The sequence below is a fragment of the Grammomys surdaster genome, unplaced genomic scaffold, assembly GCF_004785775.1.
Source record: "Grammomys surdaster isolate TR1022 unplaced genomic scaffold, NIH_TR_1.0 208, whole genome shotgun sequence".
Classification (NCBI taxonomy): Eukaryota; Metazoa; Chordata; class Mammalia; order Rodentia; family Muridae; genus Grammomys; species Grammomys surdaster.
This window is the reverse complement of record NW_021604653.1, coordinates 2,160,271-2,180,703: the sequence shown is the minus strand read 5'-3', so window position 1 is coordinate 2,180,703 and position 20,433 is coordinate 2,160,271. Positions and strand designations below refer to the sequence as shown.

Genomic DNA, 20,433 nt, shown 5'->3' with positions numbered 1-20,433 from the left:
CTTGAAGGCTGTTAAACAGTATTTAACTTGCACATTAGCTAACTATGCTGAACTGGTACCAATTAAATCCCTTCACACTGACAACCATAATAAAAGGATGTCTTGGAATAATAATCTGATTCAGACTATAATCATTCAGCTGTTTGTGAAGACTTTTGTATTCCTAATTACAAATGAAAAGAATAATAATTGTGTGCCAGTCTCATTAAGCTGAATGGGGACAACAACACTCTGAGACACACAATAAATTATAGTTTGCTTGAGACGGCTGGGGATGCTGGAAAAATATGGCATTCAAAGCTAGGGGTGCTGGGAGTTGGCTGCTAAGGGCATCCCAGTGAAAACAATGGATACAAAGGCTATTGGATACCAATCCCCTCAAAGGGAATATTAGGACTTAATATTCAGCTCCAATGGTTAGTGTTAATTGTTAACTTGACAGGATCTAGAATCACCTGGGAGCCCAAGCTTCTGAGCATGCTTGTGGAGGATTATTTGAGTATGTTAATTGATGTAGGAAGACTCAACGAAGTTGTGGGTGGGACTATCTTTTGGGCATGAGATCCTGGACTGCACAAACGGAAGAAAAAAGCCGAGGAGCTAGTAGCTTGCATACAGTCGTGGCTCTCCTACATTGGATGGTAGATACAGTGGGATCAGCTGCCTCCTTCCCTTGCTGCTGTGACTTCACCGCCATGGTGAACTGTATCCTCAAACCCTGAGCCAGGATACACCCTTTGCCTCTTAGGCTGCTTTTGTTGGGGTATTTCAGCTAAGCAAAAAGAAAAGCTAAGACATTGGTCATTCTGCTACTCTTAGGGCAATCCATTCCATCATTGTGTGTCAAGGTGACTAATCAGTACATGCATGTTCATGGGCACTGCTGTCTCCTGAAGAACAGTGACTGCAACAAGTGCCCAAGGTAGTCTGGGGATGTGAAAATCCATTACTTCTTCAGTCTTCTCACAAAGAGGGAAAGTCACAGGTATTTCCTCCATCACGGTCTCCTAACTGAGACTGAAACAGGGCACTTGAATCCCACTTTACTGGCACATGTTTTCTTTTATATTTGGTAGTATGTACAACTTTAAGAAATGCAACTGGGCGGGTTTTAGAGTTGTAGAGCTTTCAGGGAGTTGGGAACAGGAAGCTAACTGTTGTGTCCTTGCAGATTCATCTTTACCTTAGCCGGTGAAATCAGGTTTTCTGAATAATTATATATTCTTCCTTATTAAGAAAGAAACATCAAACAAGTTGAAGTAAATTCAGGTCTATCTATATTTAGGTCTTTCGACAGAAATGATGAAAAGAAAATTGGGTTGAAGGTTTTGGCAACTGAATTTACTTATTTCATTTGTTTCTTATAATGGTTAGTGTTAATTTTCAACTTGACAATATCATCTGGCAAGAGCAGTCTTTGGTTATACCCATCGAGGAGTATACTGATTACTTGATGTAGACAGATCCATCCTATTTGTGGGTTGGACCATTCTGTGGGCATTCCTACACTGTATAAATGGAGAAGTGGAGCTGGGTAACTGATACGCATTCATTATGCTTGGGATGTAACATGACCAACTGCTTTCAGATGCTGCTGCTGGGACTCCCCCACAATGATGGACTGCACCTCTAAACTGTGAGCTCTATAGATAAACCTTTTCCCTCTTATGTTGAGATTATGATAAAATACCAGAATATTTTATCATAGTAGCAGGCAAGAAACGAAGACAGTTCTATATGTGAAGTGTCCAATATATTTACATGTTCCATTTTAGAAAGCCACCACCCTGTTTTTAAACAATAGACTCCTGCATTTGTTGCTTCTTGAGGACATTCTTTAAAGGGATATTCTAAGGAGTGATTTTCTCCTTAGGGGGGAAAAACATTAGTTACCAAAGTCTCCATTTATATAACAGAAGCACACACTCCTCTTCAGCTCACACTGTTTTCCTTTGCAAACACCCATGTTTTCACCACAGTGTGGCTCCGAGACCCCAGAAACAGTGTGGCTCCCTGTTTTTTGCTTGCTTTCCTTTGTGGGACTTGGCATCAAACCCTAGACCTTGTCAATGCCAAGCAAGGACTCTATCAATTACGCTAGCCCCAGGCCCAGGCCCAATCTGCTTGTTTTATATTAGCATTGTGAAGGTTTATACTATCACCTTGACAAGATCTAGCATTACCATAGAGACACGCTTCTGAGCATGTCATCTGGATCAGACTAGGCTCTGGGCATGTGTATAAGAGATTATCTAGAGTAGGTTAACTAAGGTGACAGGATCTACCTTAAAATGGGTGGCACCATGGTATGGTCGAGTCCCAGACTGGATACAATGGAGACAGCGAGCTGAATACCAGCATTCATCTCTCTGCTTCCTGACTATGGACGTCATATGAGCAGCTGCCTCATACTCCTGCTGCTGTGCCTTCCCCATCATGATGAACTGCGCCTTTGACCTGTGAGCCAGAATAAACCCTTCCTCCCTGAAGTTGCTTTTATCAGGCATTATGTCACAGCAACAGGAAAAGTCACTAATATAACATCTAACCTCTTTGAGGAAAAAGTACCACCTCATACCCCATAAAGCAGTGGTTCTCAACCTTCCCAATGCTGCAGTCCTTTAATACAGTTCCACATGTTGTAGTGACCCCCAACCTTAAAATTATTTCATTACTACCTTACAACTATAATTTCGCTACTGTTATGAATCATAATGTAGATATCTGTTGTTTTCTGATGGACTTAGGTAACCCCCGTGAGAGGGTCATTCTAACCCTGAAGTGGTTGCGACCCACAGGTTGAGAACGATTGCAGTCATGGGCCACAGTAGACCAGACCTCTAAAACTGCACCAAGAGAATGCATCAAAGTGAGAGACAATCAAGCAACACATGGATGTTTACCTATCACGTGGCTCTGGAGCACAGCATCAGTAACTCTGTCTTCTTCATCTTCTCGTACATCTTCATCGACCTCTGCCCCCTGAAGCAAGAAGATACTAGAAGTTCTTATTCATTACGCTACAATAATCCTTTGCAATCTTATAATAATGGCTCGTTCTGTAATAGGTGTGCTGAATGCACACACCTGCGTGGGAATAGGAATGTGTGTATATACTTTATTCCACTCTGCCTTTATTATCTGGCTTCATTACAGGTTTTAATTAAGAGAGCCCATTTCCAGAATTACAACCCCAGCTTTGAACTGCTGGACTCACAGGGTCCCTGGTTCTATGTGTGATTTCAAGATTAACTGCTTTGGTTTTAAAACTTTATAATGGAGTCATTCACACCAGGGTATTAGGAAACATTAAAGTCTAAGGAGCTATAACTCTTCCTGAGACACAGACTCTTGCTATAAGTTATTTTAATAAGAATAAGGGACTATACTTGAATTGTATTTAGGTCATGTGACCCTTTCCTAGAATATAACTCTCGCTAAGAAAGTGTCTTTTTTTTTCTTCATTCCTTCCATAATGGAATGAGGAGCCTGTTGTGTGCTCAGTAAACTAGACTGGCAAGACACATTTGCAAGTGTCATATTAAACTCCTGTCTGGGGATGTCGATCAGTTGATAGAAGGCTTGTCTAGCACACATGAAGCCCTGGGTTCAACCCATAGCTTCACATAGACCAGGCCTGATGGCATATTCATAAAAATCCTAGCTCTCATAAGGTAGAGGCATGACCATAAAGGCTCAAGTCATCCTCAGCAACATAATGAATGTGCGCCTTGCTTGAGCTATAGGTGACCCCGTCTCAAAAACAAAAACAAAACCAAAAAAAGTTCTTTGTCCCTTCAAGCTAGAATACTCCAGCTTCAGCTTGGCAAGGCCTCAAAAGGAAAGTTAGAGAGAGTCCCCTCGAGTCTTGGTATTTTATCAATAGGGATTCTGAGGTCTGGGACCTTCCTTAAGCTCAGCATATTTGTCTTAAGTCATAACAGTGGGAGGAATACTGAAACACCAGCTTTCTAACAGTGGAGTACCATGGACACTGATTAGCTGACTGGTTTGGGGAGCTGGATCACTCAGTAATGTGCTTGACTTAAAAGCATGAGGGATTGGGTTTGATCCCTCGGCACCCATGTAAAAAGGCCATGTGTGCTGGTATGGGGTTTTAAATTCTTATAATTCCATCACTGAGGAAATGAAACAGGCAGATCTCTGGGGGCTCTCTGGCCAACCACCCAGTTAAAGATCTTGTCTAAAAAACAATGCAAAGTCCCTAAGGAGGGACTACTAAGGGTGACCTCTAGCCTTTATAGCAGGCACACACATGGATGCATGTGGCTCCTCCTCCCCACAACACACCTATAAACAAAACCAGCCAACACCTGCACTGTCTGTGCTAGGAGCTGTGCAATGGCTTTACACACAGGTCTGACATGCTTGACCTGACGCTAGGGAACAGTGCTGCCCCCAACACTCCTGAAATGGCAGGGATGACACATCATTATCAAAATGGAGGAGCTGAGATTTGAATTCAAAAAGCCAGACTATAGCCTGGTATCCATTTACAGGGATCATCATGGTTCTCAGATTTCTACGCCATTACATCTGGGTGGACATGGTCTCAATATCAAGACAAGCCAAAGTCCTCAAGGAAATGCCAATCCCTACAGCAGCTCCTATAACCTGTGTTACAGCTTGTCACAACAACAGGAATGGTGCAATGCTATTGGAGGATCTGCCCAGGGGCTCAGGCTGAATATGATACAAACGTTATCTTACATCAAATGCTGTAGAAAGTCATCTGTCTGCATGCTGATCTGGCGTCTAAATTTAGCCCTCTCCTTCTTACCTCCTGGTTTTCAACAGTTAATGAGATAAAAACAATTATTTACACTTTATGACTATGCTGCATGTAGCTTCCAGATTCACCCAAGGCTTATTGATTTATAAAGGGCATCTGCCAAGGAGTATTGGTAGCAGTTATGGATATGAAGGGTCTTGCTGAAGTACAAGCTGAGGGAAGGGCAGTATCAGAGAAGGACATATTCTTCTACTTTTCTACACAAACAGATTTCAACACACAGTGAGGATATATTATTTAAAACTATTTGTGTATGGAAATCAGGGGCATACTTTATTTTGGCATCAGATTCTTTTCCTAATTATATTTTCATAGGCTTTGGTTTAAATTAATTTTCACTCTGGACCATGCAGCAGGTGGGATGTGGGAACATTCCAGGGAGGTGAGAAAACTCTAGGTCAAGATGGGAATTTGCCCAAGATAGTGCAAGGTAGGCTTCTGACTAACAACTGTGGACAATGTTTCTGGTTTCAAAGAGAGTGTCTTCTTTGTTATCAGTGTTTGTTAGTGTTAGAGTTAGTGTTAGTGTTAATGTGTGTGAGTGTGTGAATGTGTGTACATACATGTGGATGCATGTACACTCATGTGTGGAAGTACAAGTGAGGTAAGTATGTTGAGGCCAGAGGTCAATCTCAGGAGTTCAAGTGCTGGCCACCTTTTTATTTTTACAACAGGGTTTCTCACTGGCCTGGAGTTCATTGACTAAGCTAGCCTGGCCAGCCAGCTATCTCTCCCTTCCCAGTGTTGGGATTACAGGTACATGCTACCACATCTGGTATTTTATGTGGGTTGTGGGAATTGAACTCAGGTCTTTGAGCAAGCTACTGACTGAACTACCTTTCAGGTCCCAAGTGTTAGCATCTTCATCTTCTAATGATGTATCTTTAACCCATGTCCATTGTGGGGCGCAAGAGGTGCTTTAGATATCAAATTGCAGTATGGGGTCATTAACTGTCACTGACTTCATCATGACTAACCTGATCTATAAGCAGGGCAGAAGGAAATGAGTTTGCAAAAGTCATAAGAGGCAAAAGTGGGACTACAACCCACTACGACAGACACATGTGGTTTCACAATTGAACTCTGTATTTGGAGAACTCCCCATTTGGAATTCCTTCCTCTCTGAATGACTCTAACCCTACTGGCTTCTAAAGTAAACAGCATTTTTTTTTTATACCAAAATCAACTCAAGGGCTAGGAAGAATGACTTGCCATGAAAGTGTGAGGGACGGGGAAGGAAAGGCCAAGGGAGGGGGAAGATACCCAAAAGACCATGATTCTGGGATGGAAAATGAGTGAGCCAATATCTATGGATATTTCATGTCTTAAAAGACTTAGCAAAAGGAAGGCAAATGTACAGGCTGCTTATTTGCATCAAAACAGCATTTAGAATGGAATCATTCAATTAAGGATGCTGAAATTATTACATTTTGCAGGACTTAATAAGATGATAACCATTTGTGTAATTATGGTGGTATTTTATGCTATTTCATCTCTACAACCCCATCTTAATGGGACGGTATTTGATGATTTTTTATTAGCAGATGTGATTTCCTTCAGAAGAGGTTACACTTGGGGGAAGAGAATTGTATCATTTATATTAACACACATGCATTAAAATGGCCATCTCTCTCCCATGATCCATGGAGGTGTGTCATCCCCTTAACTTTGTTAATGATTTTTATTTTTGTCTTGAGATGCTAAAAAGAGCCTGGGACTGTCTTTCTTTAAGACTGCTATTCAGAAAATAGTCTCTACTCATAGAAGGAACAACTTGAAGCTGACAGCAAGCAGAGCACACCCAGGGTAATCTTTCTAGGGGAGGTCTTCCCTACCCTTCATTGAAACACATAAAACCATTTCAAGCACCAAGTAACATGGCCACTGGTCTAAATTACACACAAAAAAAATTAGAGCTAAGTGGCCTAAGATGGCAGATGTGAGGACATAAGCCTTTAATTAAAGTTCTATAGGGAGAAAAGGATTTATTTTGGTGAAACATCGCTGGTACTTTTGCACATCTTAACTGTACTAAAAAGGAATATGCAGTTACTGGTAAGCTAAGTGGTTTGTGACATAAAGGTATATATAAAACATATATGGAAACAATCTTTCTATTACAATTACTAGTGATCCTTAGTTTTAATTGTCAGCTTGACACAACCTAGAATCATCTGGAAGGAGAGAGTCTCAGTGTAGGGTTATTAACATTGGATTGGCCTTTGACATACCTGTGGGGATCGTCTTAATGAAGATAACTTATACAGGAAGACACAGCCCACTGTGGTCAGTAACATTCCCTAGGCTGGGGGCAGTGAAATGTATAAGAGTGGGGGAATTAAGCTGAGCACAAGCAGGCAATCAAGAAAGCACACATGGATTTATTTCTCTTGGCCCTTGCCCACAGATATGATGTGCCTAGCAGTATGAAGTTTCTGCTTCTACTTCCCTCCAAAATAGTGGCCTATAACTTGGAACTGTGAGCTCTACTACACCCATTCTCCAGAGTTGCTTTTTGTCAGGGTATTTTATCACAGCAACAGAAGGAAATAAAAACAATCACTAAGCATTTAAATGGTTAAAAATGCTTGGGCTTTTGGGAATAAATGTAATTTTATTGCTTGAAGACCAAAGCCTGGTAGCACATTGTGTTAGGAGGTTTGAGAGAAGTGCTTTTAGGGCTGAGGCTATAGGTCAGGGGTAAGTAGTTAGGTTGTTTGCCTTGTGTGTGTGTGTGTGTGTGTGTCTTTGTGTGTTCCCAGATTCAACACCAAGTACTGCCAGGCAAAAAGAAGAAAACTCTTGACTTAGTGTTGCCTTGACAATGAAGCAGTGTTTGCATTCATGATGATGCTGTGTCATCAATGGTGTTATCAATCACCATTGTTTCCAACTAAATAACTACTATAAGGAAATTTCTTTGTAACATATTTTAAAAATAAGCAAATTTACCTTGAGCCCCGGGGAAAGAGAATTCCCTTAAACTCTGAATTTTAAAAGGTTCAAGGGTATTCACAATAATGAGCAATGGTATAAGAATGTATTTTGTTCTGCATCTAATCTCCTACCTGAGATGATAAAGCATGATAAATATGCTTTCTCTGCTATTTCTTAATATCTCAAAGGACACGAAAGCACAGTCCTTCCTGAACTCAGGAACCTTAGCCCAATTCACAAAAGTGAGGAAACAAACAACAACATTACAGTTTTAAAAAATGGAGCGGGGGAGATGGCTTGCCAGGCAAGAGTGCTTGCTCCGTGGGCATACTGAAGGGGGTTCAGATTCTCAGAACCCACAAACATGCAGACATGGCAGGATGAGCTTGCAAACCCAGTGTGCCTCAGACAATATAGGAGGCAGAAATAGAGGAATTCTCAGAAGCCCATGGGCCCAGCTAGCCTAGCATATACAACAGCAAACAAGAGACCCTGTCTCAAACAGAATGGAAACTGAAGTCCAACGTATGAATACACACAGACACATTCACAGCTGGTCATCTATCCAGGTTAATAATACTCCTTTATATTGAAAGCCTTCTCAGCATGACTGATTTCCTCTCTCTGCTGAGGAGAAAAATTAGCATATCTCTATTGATTGTGTAAAGTTGGGTTGGCTAGGTAATCTGTGTACTTCACAGGAAATCTTAAGAGTGTTTCTTGCAGATACACTGGGAAGAGCAGAGGTTTCTTCTCTTACCCCGTGAAAAACTTCAGATGAGGAAGGGAAAGCATGTTAAATTACTTTAGCATTAGGAAGTAATAAGAAAGCAAAAATGAAATTGTAAAAGCTCAACATAGGCTCTTTTTTGTTTTTTTGGTCCTTCTGTACAGTGAAGATATACCCTAAGCTGTCAGAACCATATTAAATGGGGCATAGTTAAATGGAGTGTCTGTGATAAGGGGCTCCGCTGGGCTATCAAAGCTTTCCATCAGTAGGATTGAATTTCCAGCATATTGCACACTTCTCCATGCTCCTTCTCCCCTTTTCCTTTCAGTGACACTACAAGGGCAGCTTCAGATATGCTTATAATTTGTGGTTTTATAATGCAAGGGACATCTGTGTTTTCAAAGAGGTATGATGTCATATGAGCCAAGGGCTAAAGGAGTTGGGGGCTAAAGGATAAAAAACCTGCAACGAACATAGTCAGCTTGAAAGAAAGACCTCAGAGCTCTTTGGAGTCCAGGCTTATCGGAGGAGAAACATCTCCAATGTGTTTGTCTTAGATGTGCTTGTGAAACCCCACCCTGAGGATGGTGTCACTTCAGCAACTTGCAAAAACCAATCAAGATTGCTGTTAGGATCTGTTCTCTTCAAACACCCACTTCCACCTAAATGCAGTCACTTCTCATTTCAAATTGTCCTTCAGAAAAAGTGTTAGTATATCTTATATTTCTTATTCTCTTTATTAAGGTATGAAGATACAGATGGAATACTTTCTCTGTGTGTACACATGTGCAAGTTTATGGTATGTGTGTGTTAGAGGGGTGTATGTATAAGTTTGTGTGGATGTGTGTGCATGAACACATGGATGCATGCTCATGTAGGACAGATAGTGTTGTCAGATGTCTTTCTTAGTCACTCTCCTCTTTACTGATTGAGAGAAGGTCTCTCTGTGATCCTGGAGCTCACTGAAGGAGGTAGATTTGGTGATCAGTGAGCTGGAGAGAGCCTCCTGCCTCCACCTCCCCAGTGCTGGAATTTATAGTAGCATGCCACCCTGCCTAGATTTTTACTTGAGTTCTATGGATCCAAACTCTGACTGTCATGCTTGCATGGGAAAAGCTATCTCCCCAGTCCTGGATAAAATCATTTTATGTTGAGAATTGTTTTTAAGTACTTCAGGTAGCTTGCTACTATCCATCTATGTAGGATTACCTGTTATGTTCTCCTTCAATAAAAAATAAACAACACCTAAAACATCAAAATAGCTGACACGTTCTTAAATCATCTGGCATTTTCATATCTCCAATTGCATTTCTTTTTTGTTGCTGTTGATGCTAGAATCAACATCAAACCAAAATTCTAACACTGGGTATCATTCTAAGATGATATTGGTAGCAACACTTCCTGGCAATGTATAGAGATTATAGCGTTGTCTGAAAATAGACCCAAGAAGAACAGTATTCCCAGAGGGAACCACACCCACACAAGGTCTAGCTGCCACCATTAGCAGTTGTCATCCGTGTTTCTCTCTTCTTTAAAAATCTTTTCTCTCTAGTTAGGCTGATGGCTCAGTAGCTAAAATGCTTGCCAACGAAGTGTGAGGACCTGAGTTTAGATGCCCAATATCCACATAAAGATGAGCATAATACTGTGTCTGTAACCTCAGTGAGATGCGGCGGTGCATGGATACAGGAGAACCCCAGAACTGTGTAGGGCAGATAGCTTGCTCTACACAGCCATGAACAAGAGATCCTGTCTCAAACATGGTGGACAGCAGCAATGACCGTGGAGGTTGTCCTCTGACCTCCACACATGTGTTAGTATATGAGGCACTGCTATCACACATAAATGTACACAGACAAGGTGAGGAAAGAGGGAGAAAGAGGGAGGAAGGGAAAAGGAAGAGAGAGGGGGAGGAAAGAGGGAGAAAATAGAGAGAGAAGAAGAGATTTATATAAAAAACAGTCTACATATTAGAAACCTAGTCTTCTCTCAGATTACTACCCACTTCACCAGAACATCCAGAACCAAGTGTTTTCTAGCCAGCGTGGAGAAGTGCTTACCAAGGATTCTCTTGGTTTTTCCATATCGACTTTGGTTTTGATGTTTTTCTTTTGACTTCCTTGAGTGCTCACAGAGCCGCTGGCGAAACAGGAGCCCTGGGAGGTGCCCTCTAACTTGCTCCTGCAGGAAACACCCTTTGATCCACTTTCTGTCTGGAGAGCGGCTCTCTTATCAACTCTGCAGGTAGAAAGTGATTCCTCTGATAAATTACATTGGCCGTTTTCAATCATGCTCTTCTTCCAGCCCTTTAATGTTTAAGGTAACCTCAGCGTGGTTCTTTGTCTTTAAACCTTTCAGTGGTAAGTGTTGCTCTCTAGCCTTGAGCAAAAATATCTTCAAATATTTCACTAGTGTGTCAATTTAGATTTGCAAGGATAATAACTTTTCATTACACTGTTTATTAAAATGTGCACACATAGGAACAGGTTTGTGTGCATTGTTGTGTGTCTGTTCATATGTGTGTGTGTGTGTGTATGTGTAAGAGATAGGATGTCTTCTTGTGTGCTATTCCTTAGGTGTTTGTGACACAGAATATTTCATCAGCCTGGAACTTCCCAGTAGGCTATGCTGGCTGGCCAGAGAAGCCCAAGACTCTGCCTACCTCTATGGCTTCTGCAATGGGATTACAGGTCTATGCCACCATGCTTGGCTTTTGTTTATGTGGGTTCTGAAGATGGAGTTTAGGTCTTCATGCTTGCAAGGCCAGCACATTACTGGCTGAGCCATCTCCCCATAGCCTCTATTTTATTTTTATAATTGCTTTTGGGGAGGGACAGAATATAAAACGCCAAAGGGTGATTGCTAAATACATTTCTGGCTTAAGATCGGCAGGAAAAGTAATTACTTCTGGAAAGTTCTAAGTATACATTTGCTCAGCGCGATCAATGAAATCGGCATGCTTTCAAACGTGTGTGTAATTTTCTTCCATTTCATGCAATGTGGGTACATTCATGGTTCCCGGTGTGGGTTGAATTGCTATCAACCTGGATGTAACTCACTATTCTTTAATTTCAAAGACCATTGGCTTGGTTAAGAAAGGAACATGAACTAAATTATCATTTTATTGCTAACTTTTATTTCACTGTTTAAATTATAGCTAATGTATAAGAGATTATATTCTCTGAGTGTATGGAGACTGTGCTTGGCTGGTATTTAATGATCAGGAAGTAAACAGCTCTCCTTGGGTTGGGGGAACAGGGAGACCCCTCTATATTGCCCTTCTCCATTCACATGCCTGTTACCTGTTTAGAAGTTCTGTCATGAAGGCATCTTTTGTTGAGCACACAGCAGGGCTGGGTCTATTCCTTGGCTCGGACTTCATTTGGTTATAAATGTCTTGGGATGCTTTCAGATTCTCTGTACTTTGCAAACCATCGTCTGGACTCTGACCATTTGTCTTTTTGGTACCCTTACTCAGTTCGTTTTCTATCTTCGATTGGACTTCAGCTTTCTTCTTTTCTTTTTTCCTCTCGGATTTCAGTTTTGTATCTTTCTTTTCCACTTTACTCTTAGAAGCTTCCATTCTCCTGCTACTGAGAGCTGGAAGCCTGCTCTTTCGAAAACCAAACCAGCTGGTGAATGAAGGCCCTGCCCTGGGCTTCACTTCCACAGAGGCAGGCTTTGTCTGTACCTGGCCCTTTTCCACATTCTCCTGAATGCACAACATGACCTTTTCTTCGATGGAGGGTGAGAGGGGGGCTTCTGGGCTCATGACACTAGTCCCAGTTGGAGAAGTTTCTGGATGCCTTCCAGAAGTTTCTAGCTTAGATATCACACTTGTTTCCAAATTACTTGGACGCTGCATCCTCCCTGGAACCTGCAGGGATTGAGGGCAGTCTGATAGAGTAGATGGATGCCTATGGTGATCACTGCTAGATTGCTCATATACACCTCTCCCAGGACCTTCTTCCTGAGTAGAGAACTGTTGGTCTTCCACTCCAGGAGTGAAGAGTCCTTCTGGCCTTGTGAGCATCCTCAAAGGTAACTTGCTTGGGCTTCCATGCTGGCTGCTAGAACTTCCTGTACTACAGAGAGAACCCTGCCTGGAAAAGGAGTTTCCCAGGACCCTTCCAGCATTGGGAAGATTATCAGATGTTGAGACAGAGGGGTTCTTGCTTGGGGACCCTTCCGTGGAGATGTTCTGCCTTGTGAGGGAATTGCCTCTCTCAGCTGTATTGGTAATAATCTGAGTTCGAATCTTGCCTGGTCCTTCTGTTGGGGGTGTGGAAGGCTTCTCTCCCAAATGGATGCTGAAGCTCTGACTCCGAGCTTTGGCTCCATTCATGCCAAGAGCAGGCTTTAGGTGTGGCTTGCTGGAGGAGAAGGATCTTTTTATGGCTCTGCTGTCCACCCCATCTCTTCTGTCATCTCTGGAGATGCTGCTTTCCAACAACTCTGGCATTGTTGACCCTAAGGCAAGTCCTCTAGCTAGACTGTCTGGACCTCTCAGACCTAGTAAGGCTGTGGATCTCTCATCACTTGAGGTCTCCAGACTTTCAGGGTCTTTGGAGTCCTCAGGATTAGACTTGTTCGCTGTCACTGAACTTCGAGATGCTTCATTTAAACTATCCTTTTCTTGTTTCCCTGGTACCATGGACATTTTCCTGAGCAACTGAGGAGACTTCATGAGAACTTTGAGTCCTACTGGGAGGCGAGTTTTCGGTCCTTTTTCGGGAGGGTTTTGGCCACCTTTTGAGGTGCCCTGGTTTCTACAGGATGAGAATGAGGAGGATGGACTGTTAACCTGAGGTGTCGAGGACTCATTTGCCCCTGAGAGGGAAGGCTTTTGGGGGATCACAGTGCTGTCACTCAACAGTCCTTTTCTCCCTGGAGATAGGTTTTTACAGGAGGTTACCTCTAGCAGTTCACAGCTTGAAGGACAAGTGTTGGGTATCTCTAAGTCTGTGTCCATGAGGGTGGTTCCAAGTGCCGGGTGAGGGGGAGGTTTAGGGATGGCTCTTTTTGGAGAGACTTTTGGAGGCCCTGAAGCCATCACAACAAATGGGCTGGAGGATGTGTGCTCAGGGTACTGGGTATGCACCACTGCTTGGGTCGAGGGAAAAGCTGGAGGAAGGGCAGACTTTCTGGAGGCCACAGATGGTTTCTTCTTCTGTGTTTCTGACATAGCTGGACTGGAAGAGGCAAGAGGAGTAGAGGATCCTTTCAATGGTGGGGATTTCAACCCTATACTTACGGTGTCACCTGCGACCCGAGTTTCAGGTTTGGCAGGTGATGGTAGTGGTGGATAATCATAACTGGGTCTGACCAGGAGCGAGGCTGACCTCCCTGGAGGGGTTGGTGGTGAAGGAGACCTCATTCTTGTCTGTGGCTCAGAGCCATAGCCTTTGGCCCTCATGGGGGTTTCGCCATTGTCACTTCTCCCCATGAGATTCCGTGATTGGATCCCTACAACTTGACTCTTGGGGCATTGAACCCAATTCTTCTTATTTGGAATTTTGGGGATATGAGGAAGCTGTGTGGGGAGTTTTGGAATGTGTGAATCTGGTTGTACATCACAGAGAGAACCAGGGCTCTCTGCTTTTATACATTGTGAGAGTTTTCCCGTAGGGGATGCTGGTATCTTTTCAAGAGTCACTAGGCCACTGGAAGCGACTAACGTGATAGGCATAGGTTCCACCAGTTTTGATTTCTGAGGTGAAGACTTGCCTCTAGAAGGAATTTTTGTCAGACCTTGCTTTGTGTAGACACCCATGTTTGCCACAGATCTAGAATTACTCTTCCAGGCTACCCCTTGTGTTGGTTTGGCAAGCTTTGGTCGTGGGGAATTCTGAGTTTCTATAGTCCGAGAGCTGAAGGAGTTATTTGGAGCAGTGAGAATACTGTTTTCATCTTTTGGAATGTTTTTCTTTGTCTCCTCTTCAGGTCTCTTCGGAAAAGGATAGTCTCTTGCAGTAGCTCCTGGCTGTAAATGAGTAATTCCCTGAGGTGAAAGTTCAGTGAGTTCTTCTGAGGCCCCAGTAGGGGATGAGCTGATGGAAATTTCATCCCTGGTGACAGTGACAACACCAGCCTGGTGAGAGCTGAATTCCACTGGCTCTCCATTTTCTGCATCAAATATGACCATGACACATTCTTCTGAAGAGGTCCTCTTGACAACCCTTTGCTGCTTAATGAAGCTGAATGCCTTTGGGCTAGTCTCTAAGTGAGCAGGACATTCTTCTTCCCCCATATCATGAGAGCCACATTCAGACTTTCTGAATCCCACCTCTAGGTTCTCCATGGACTTGTCGGTGTCCCCAGTCAAGGACAGGTCTGAAGGGCTTCTTTCATCGCTGCTTTCTATGTGCAGCTCATGTAGGGTTTCATTGTCATCAGTATCTGAAAGCTGAAGATTCAGAGGCACATGGCCATGACCTTGGCTGTGTGGGTCCCTGTCTCTTTGCACCCAGGGCAGGTGAATGCTGGGGCATAGGTTCTTCTCCAACGGAGAGTGGCTAGCACAACGAGCTAGCCTTTCAGGCATTTCTCTGGTATAAACTGAGGCTGTACCTTCTGCAAAGTATTTATTATGTGGTTCCCAGTTAAATAGACTGTCTGAAACACTGTGTGTCAATTTACTGCCCTGTATCTTGGAGCCCTGGCTTGGAGTTGTTAGTGGCAAGGCTGCAGATGGGGAGTCTTCATGTGCCTCCTCATGAGAATTTGCATCATAGATGAAGGTCTGACGGAGGAGATTCTGGCAGGGGATCCCCATGCCAGGTGGTTGGCAGGGGGCATACTCCTTGAGGCTGCTGTTTTTAATTCCTGGAGAATAGATCCCTTCGTTCGAGTTCATGCAATCTTTATAACCCCATTTGCTTATCACCGATGATGGTGACTCAAGGAACACTTTCCGCTTCTGTAGCTTCCTCAGCCCTTCCAAAATGTGGCTTTCTTTGATGCGGGTTGGAGGTAGTTCATCTGCAGGACTGGCGAAGCCACTTGGGAGTGAAGAATCCATACTCAGTCTTTTATCCCAGATCTGCAGTGATTGCTAGGAAAGAGAAACGTAGATATCAGACATGACTGAACCAAACAGATCTCAAATAAACAAAGGAAATCAGTAGATTTAATTTGTATAACTGGGTGATAAATATTCACATATAAACAGTTAGTACAATGCTAACTATGCAGTAAACATTGGCTCTTCAAGACCCTGTGCTAAGCTACATGGCGAAACAAAGAAATGAAATGTAAGAACTATTCCTTTAAGAGTGGAAAACCCAACTGGAGTGAGGAGCCGTCAGCACAGCTAACTATGTCAAGAAAATACATATGAGAAGTAGAAATAGGCTGAATATCGAAGAGGTTCATAGGGAAGACCCATGGGTCTATATGGAGATAGTGACAGGTATAAAGGAAAGTCATTTGAAATCTTTTTATAACTTTATTTCTTGAAAGACTTACACACTCACCTAGAGTTCTAGGTGAGGAAAATGCCTTCCAGGTGGAAGAAACAGAATGGTCAGAGATGCAAGTCAAGAAAGTGTGCTTAAGTTTCACTTAGGGAATGGGCTGAGGGCAACTTAGCCTCACTATAGAGAATTAAGGCAGAGCAGAGGGAGGGGCTGAGAGATGAAAGCACTGCCAGTCTAATGGTCGGTAGCTCTTTGCATTCATGAGTATCTAGGAAAGGTTTCTGAAGTTATCATGTGCACCTGCATACATGTGTATGCATATCTACATGAATAACTGGACATTAGCAGTGGCATCCCTGTGGTAGCTACTCTTCCACTGAGGTTGGCAGCTCAGTTTCTTTGTCCTCGCACCTTCTTAAATGCCAGCCTTCAAAACATGGATGGGATATGAAAGATGGAGTTCCCCAGATTTGTGTTTTTCACAGAATGGACAACAAGGAGCAGAAAAGTATAGGAGAAGTAACTTATACTGAGGACCTGCTGGATACCAACCACCGGCATGCTACATTAACTCCATCTTTAGACTACCACAAGAGAGACACCACAGTCCTTTCCCTTTCCTGTGGGATTCTGAGGTCCAACAAGCCTACTCTGTGGCATGTCTCAGAGATTTGGACAAACTTTTGAACTCACATGTTTTCTCTTTCTGGAATTAACTACAAACCTGTGAAATTTGTCTCTACCCCAAAGGAGCTGGAGTTAAATATGAACTTGGGCTTCCAGCTCTGGAGTCCAAACTCTTTTATTTCTTAATTGGATATTTTCTTTACATTTTAGATGTTATCTTCTTACCCCATTCCCCCCCAGGAGTCCCCTATCCCATCCCCCCTTCTCCTGCTTCTATGAGGATGTGCCTCCACCGACCCCCCACTCCCACCTCCCCACCCTCGAATTCCCCCACACTTGGCGTCCAGCTTTCATGGTATCAAGGATCTCCTCTCTCACTTATGTCTGACAAGGCCATCCTCCCCTACATATACAACTGGAGCCATGGTTCCCTCTCTATGTGTTCCCAGGCTAGTGGTTTAGAACCTAGGAGCTCTGGTTGGTTGGTATTGTTGCTCTCCTCATGGGGCCAAAAACCCTTTCAGCTCCATCAGTCTTCTCTCTAACTCTTGATCAGTTCAGTGGTTAGCTGTGAGCATCTGCCTCTGAATATGTCAGACTCTGGCAGACCTCTAAGGAGACAGCTACATCAGGCTCCTGATAGCATGTATTTCTTGACATCCACATCAGCATCTATCTTTGGTGACTGCTCATGGATGGATACCCAGGTGGAATGGTCTCTAGATGGCCCCTCCTTCAGTTTCTGTCCCACACTTTGTCTACATATTTGCTGTCTTGAGTATTTTGTTACTCCTTCTAAGAAGGACTGAAGCACCCCCACATGGTCTTCCTTCTTCATGAGCTTCATGTGGTCTGTGAGTTGAATCTTGGGTATTGTGAGCTTCTGGGCTAATATCCAATTATCAGTGAGTGAAAACTATGTGTGTTCTTTTGTGATTGGGTTACCTCACTCAGGATGATATTTTCTAGTTCCTTTCATTTACCTAAGAATTTCTTGAATTCATTGTTTTTAATAGCTGTGTAAATTTACCACATTTTTTAATCCATTCCTCTGTTGAAGGACATTTGGGTTCTTTCCAGTTTCTGGCTATTATGAATAAGGCTGCTATGAACATAGTGGAGCATATGTTCTTGTTATATGTTAGAGCATCTTCTGGGTATATACCCAGGAGTGGTATAGCTGGGTCCTCAGGTAATACTATGTCCAATTTTCTGAAGAACCACCAGACTGATTTTCAGAGTGGTTACACCATCTTGCAATCCCACCAACAATGGAGGAGTGTTCCTCTTTCTCCACATCCTCGCCAACATCTACTATCACCTGATTTTTTTGATCTTAGCCATTCTGACTGGTGTGAGGTGGAATCTTAGGGTTGTTGTGATTTGTATTTCCCTGATGACTAAGGATGCTGAACATTTCTTTAGGTGCTTCTCGGCCATTCGAGTTTCCTCAGTTGAGAATTCTTTGTTTAGCTCCTTACCTCATTTTTTAATGGGGTTATTTGGTTGTGTGGAGTCTAATTTCTTGAGTTCTTTGTATATATTGGATATTAGCCCTCTATCGATGTGGGATTGGTAAAGATCTTTTCCCAACCTATTGGTTGCCATTTTGTCCTATTGACAGTGTCCTTTGCCTTACAGAAACTTTGAAATTTTATAAGGTCCCATTTGTCAATTTTTGATCTTAGGGCATAAGCCATTGGTGTTCTGCTCTGGACTTTTCCCTTGTGTCCAAGTATTCATGGTTCTTCCCCACCTTCTCTTCTATTAGTTTCAGTGTATCTTGTTTTATGTGAAGGTCCTTTATCCACTTGGACTTGAGCTTTGTACAAGGAGATACGAATGGATTGATTTGCATTCTTCTACATGTTGCCCTCCAGTTGAACCATCACCATTTGTTGAAAATGCTGTCTTTTTTCCATTGGACAGTTTTAGCTCCTTTAACAAAGATCAAGTGACCATAGGTGTGTGAATTCATTTCTGGGTCTTTAATTCTATTCCATTGATCTTCCTGCCTGTCTCTGTACCAATACCATGCAGTTTTTATCACTATTGCTCTGCAGTACAGATTGAGGTCAGGGATGGTGATTCCTCCAGAAGTTCTTTTATTGTGGAGAATAGTTTTGCTATCCTGTTGTTTTTTGTTATTCCAAATGAATTTGAGAGTTTCTCTTGTTACCTCTGTGAAGAATTGAGTTGGGATTTTAATAAGGATTGCATTGAATCTGTAGATTGCTTTTAGCAAGATGGCCATTTTTACTATATTAATCCTGCCAATCCATGAGCATGGGAGATCTTTCCATCTTCTGAGATCTTCTTCGATTTCTTTCTTCAGAGACTTGAAGCTCTTGTCATACAGATCTTTCACTTGCTTGGTTAGATTCACACCAAGGTATTTTATATTATTTGTGACTATTATGAAGGGTGTCATTTCCCTAATTTCTGTCTCAGCCTGTTTATCTTTCACGTAGAGGAAGGCTACTGATTTGTTTGAGTTGATTTTATAACCAGCCACTTTGCTAAAGTTGTTTATCAGGTTTAGGAGTTCTCTGGTGGAAGTTTTGGGGTCACTTAAGTATACTATCATATCATCTGCAAATAGTGATGTTTTGACGTCTTCTACCTTTCCTATTTGTATCCCGTTGATTTCTTTTTGTTTTCTAATTGCTCTGGCTAGGACTTCCAGTAATATATTAAATAGGTAAGGAGAGAGTGGGCAGCCTTTTCTAGTCTCTGATTTTAGTGGGATTGCTTCAAATTTCTCTCCATTTAGTTTGATGTTGGCTACTGGTTTGCTGCATATTGGTTTTACTATGCTTAGGTATGGGCCTTGAATCCTGATCTTTCAAAGACTTTTACCATGAAGGGATATTAAATTTTGTCAAATGCTTTCTCGGAATCTAGTGAGATGATCGTGTGGTTTTTTTCTTTGAGTTTGTTTATATAGTGGATTACACTGATAGATTTCTGAATGTTGAACCATTCATGCATTCCTGGGATAAAGCCTACTTGATCATGATGGATGATTGTTTTGATGTGTTCTTGCATTTGGTTTGCGAGAATTTTATTGTGCATTTTTGCATTGATATTCATAAAGCAGATTGGTCTGAAGTTCTCTTTCTTGGTTGGGTCTCTGTGAGGTTTAGGTATGAGCGTAATTGTGGTTTCATAGAACAACTTGGATAGTGTTCCTTCAGTTTCTCTTTTGTGGAACAGTTTGAATAGAATTGGTATTAGGTCTTCCTTGAAGGCCTGATAGAATTCTGCACTAAAACTGTCTGGTACTGGGCTTTTTTTTTTTCTTTGGTGGGGAGACTTTTAATGACTGCTGCTATTTCTATAGGGTTATGGGACTGTTAAGATGGTTTATCTGCTCCTGATTTAACTTTGGTACCCAGTGTCTGTCTAGAAAATTACCCATTTCATCCAGATTTTCCAGTTTTGTTGAGTATAAGCTTTTCTAGTAGGATCTGATGATTTTTTAAAAAAATTTCTTCAGTTTCTGTTATTATGTCTCCCTTTTCAGTTTTAATTTTATTAATTTGGATACTGTCTATATGCCCTCTGTTTAGTTTGGCTAAGGGTTTAATCTATCTTTTTTATTTTCTCAAAGAACCAGTTCCTGGTTTTGTTGATTCTTTGTATAGTTCTTTTTGTTTCTACTTGGTTCATTTCAGCCCTCAGTTTGATTATTTCCTGCCATCTACTCCTCTTGGGTGTATTTGGTTTTTTTGTTCTAGAGCTTTCAGGTGTGCTGTCAAGCTGCTAGTGTATGCTCTCCCCAGTTTCTATTTGTAGACACTTAGAACTACGAGTTTTCCTCTTAGCACTGCTTTCATTGTGTCCGATAAGTTTTGTTACGATGAGCCTTCATTTTCATTAAATTCTCAAAAGTCTTTAATTTCTTT

General features: G+C 42.2%; 1 protein-coding gene across 1 annotated transcript in view; it reads right to left on the bottom strand.

The window, feature by feature from the left end:
* The window catches only part of Nckap5 (NCK associated protein 5), a 698,067-nt gene that overhangs the window by 30,059 nt on the left and 647,575 nt on the right, over positions 1 to 20,433 (bottom strand). The window contains 1 exon segment of the mRNA XM_028771521.1: positions 2,904 to 2,982. Within this exon segment, the coding sequence (XP_028627354.1) occupies positions 2,904 to 2,982 (79 nt within the window).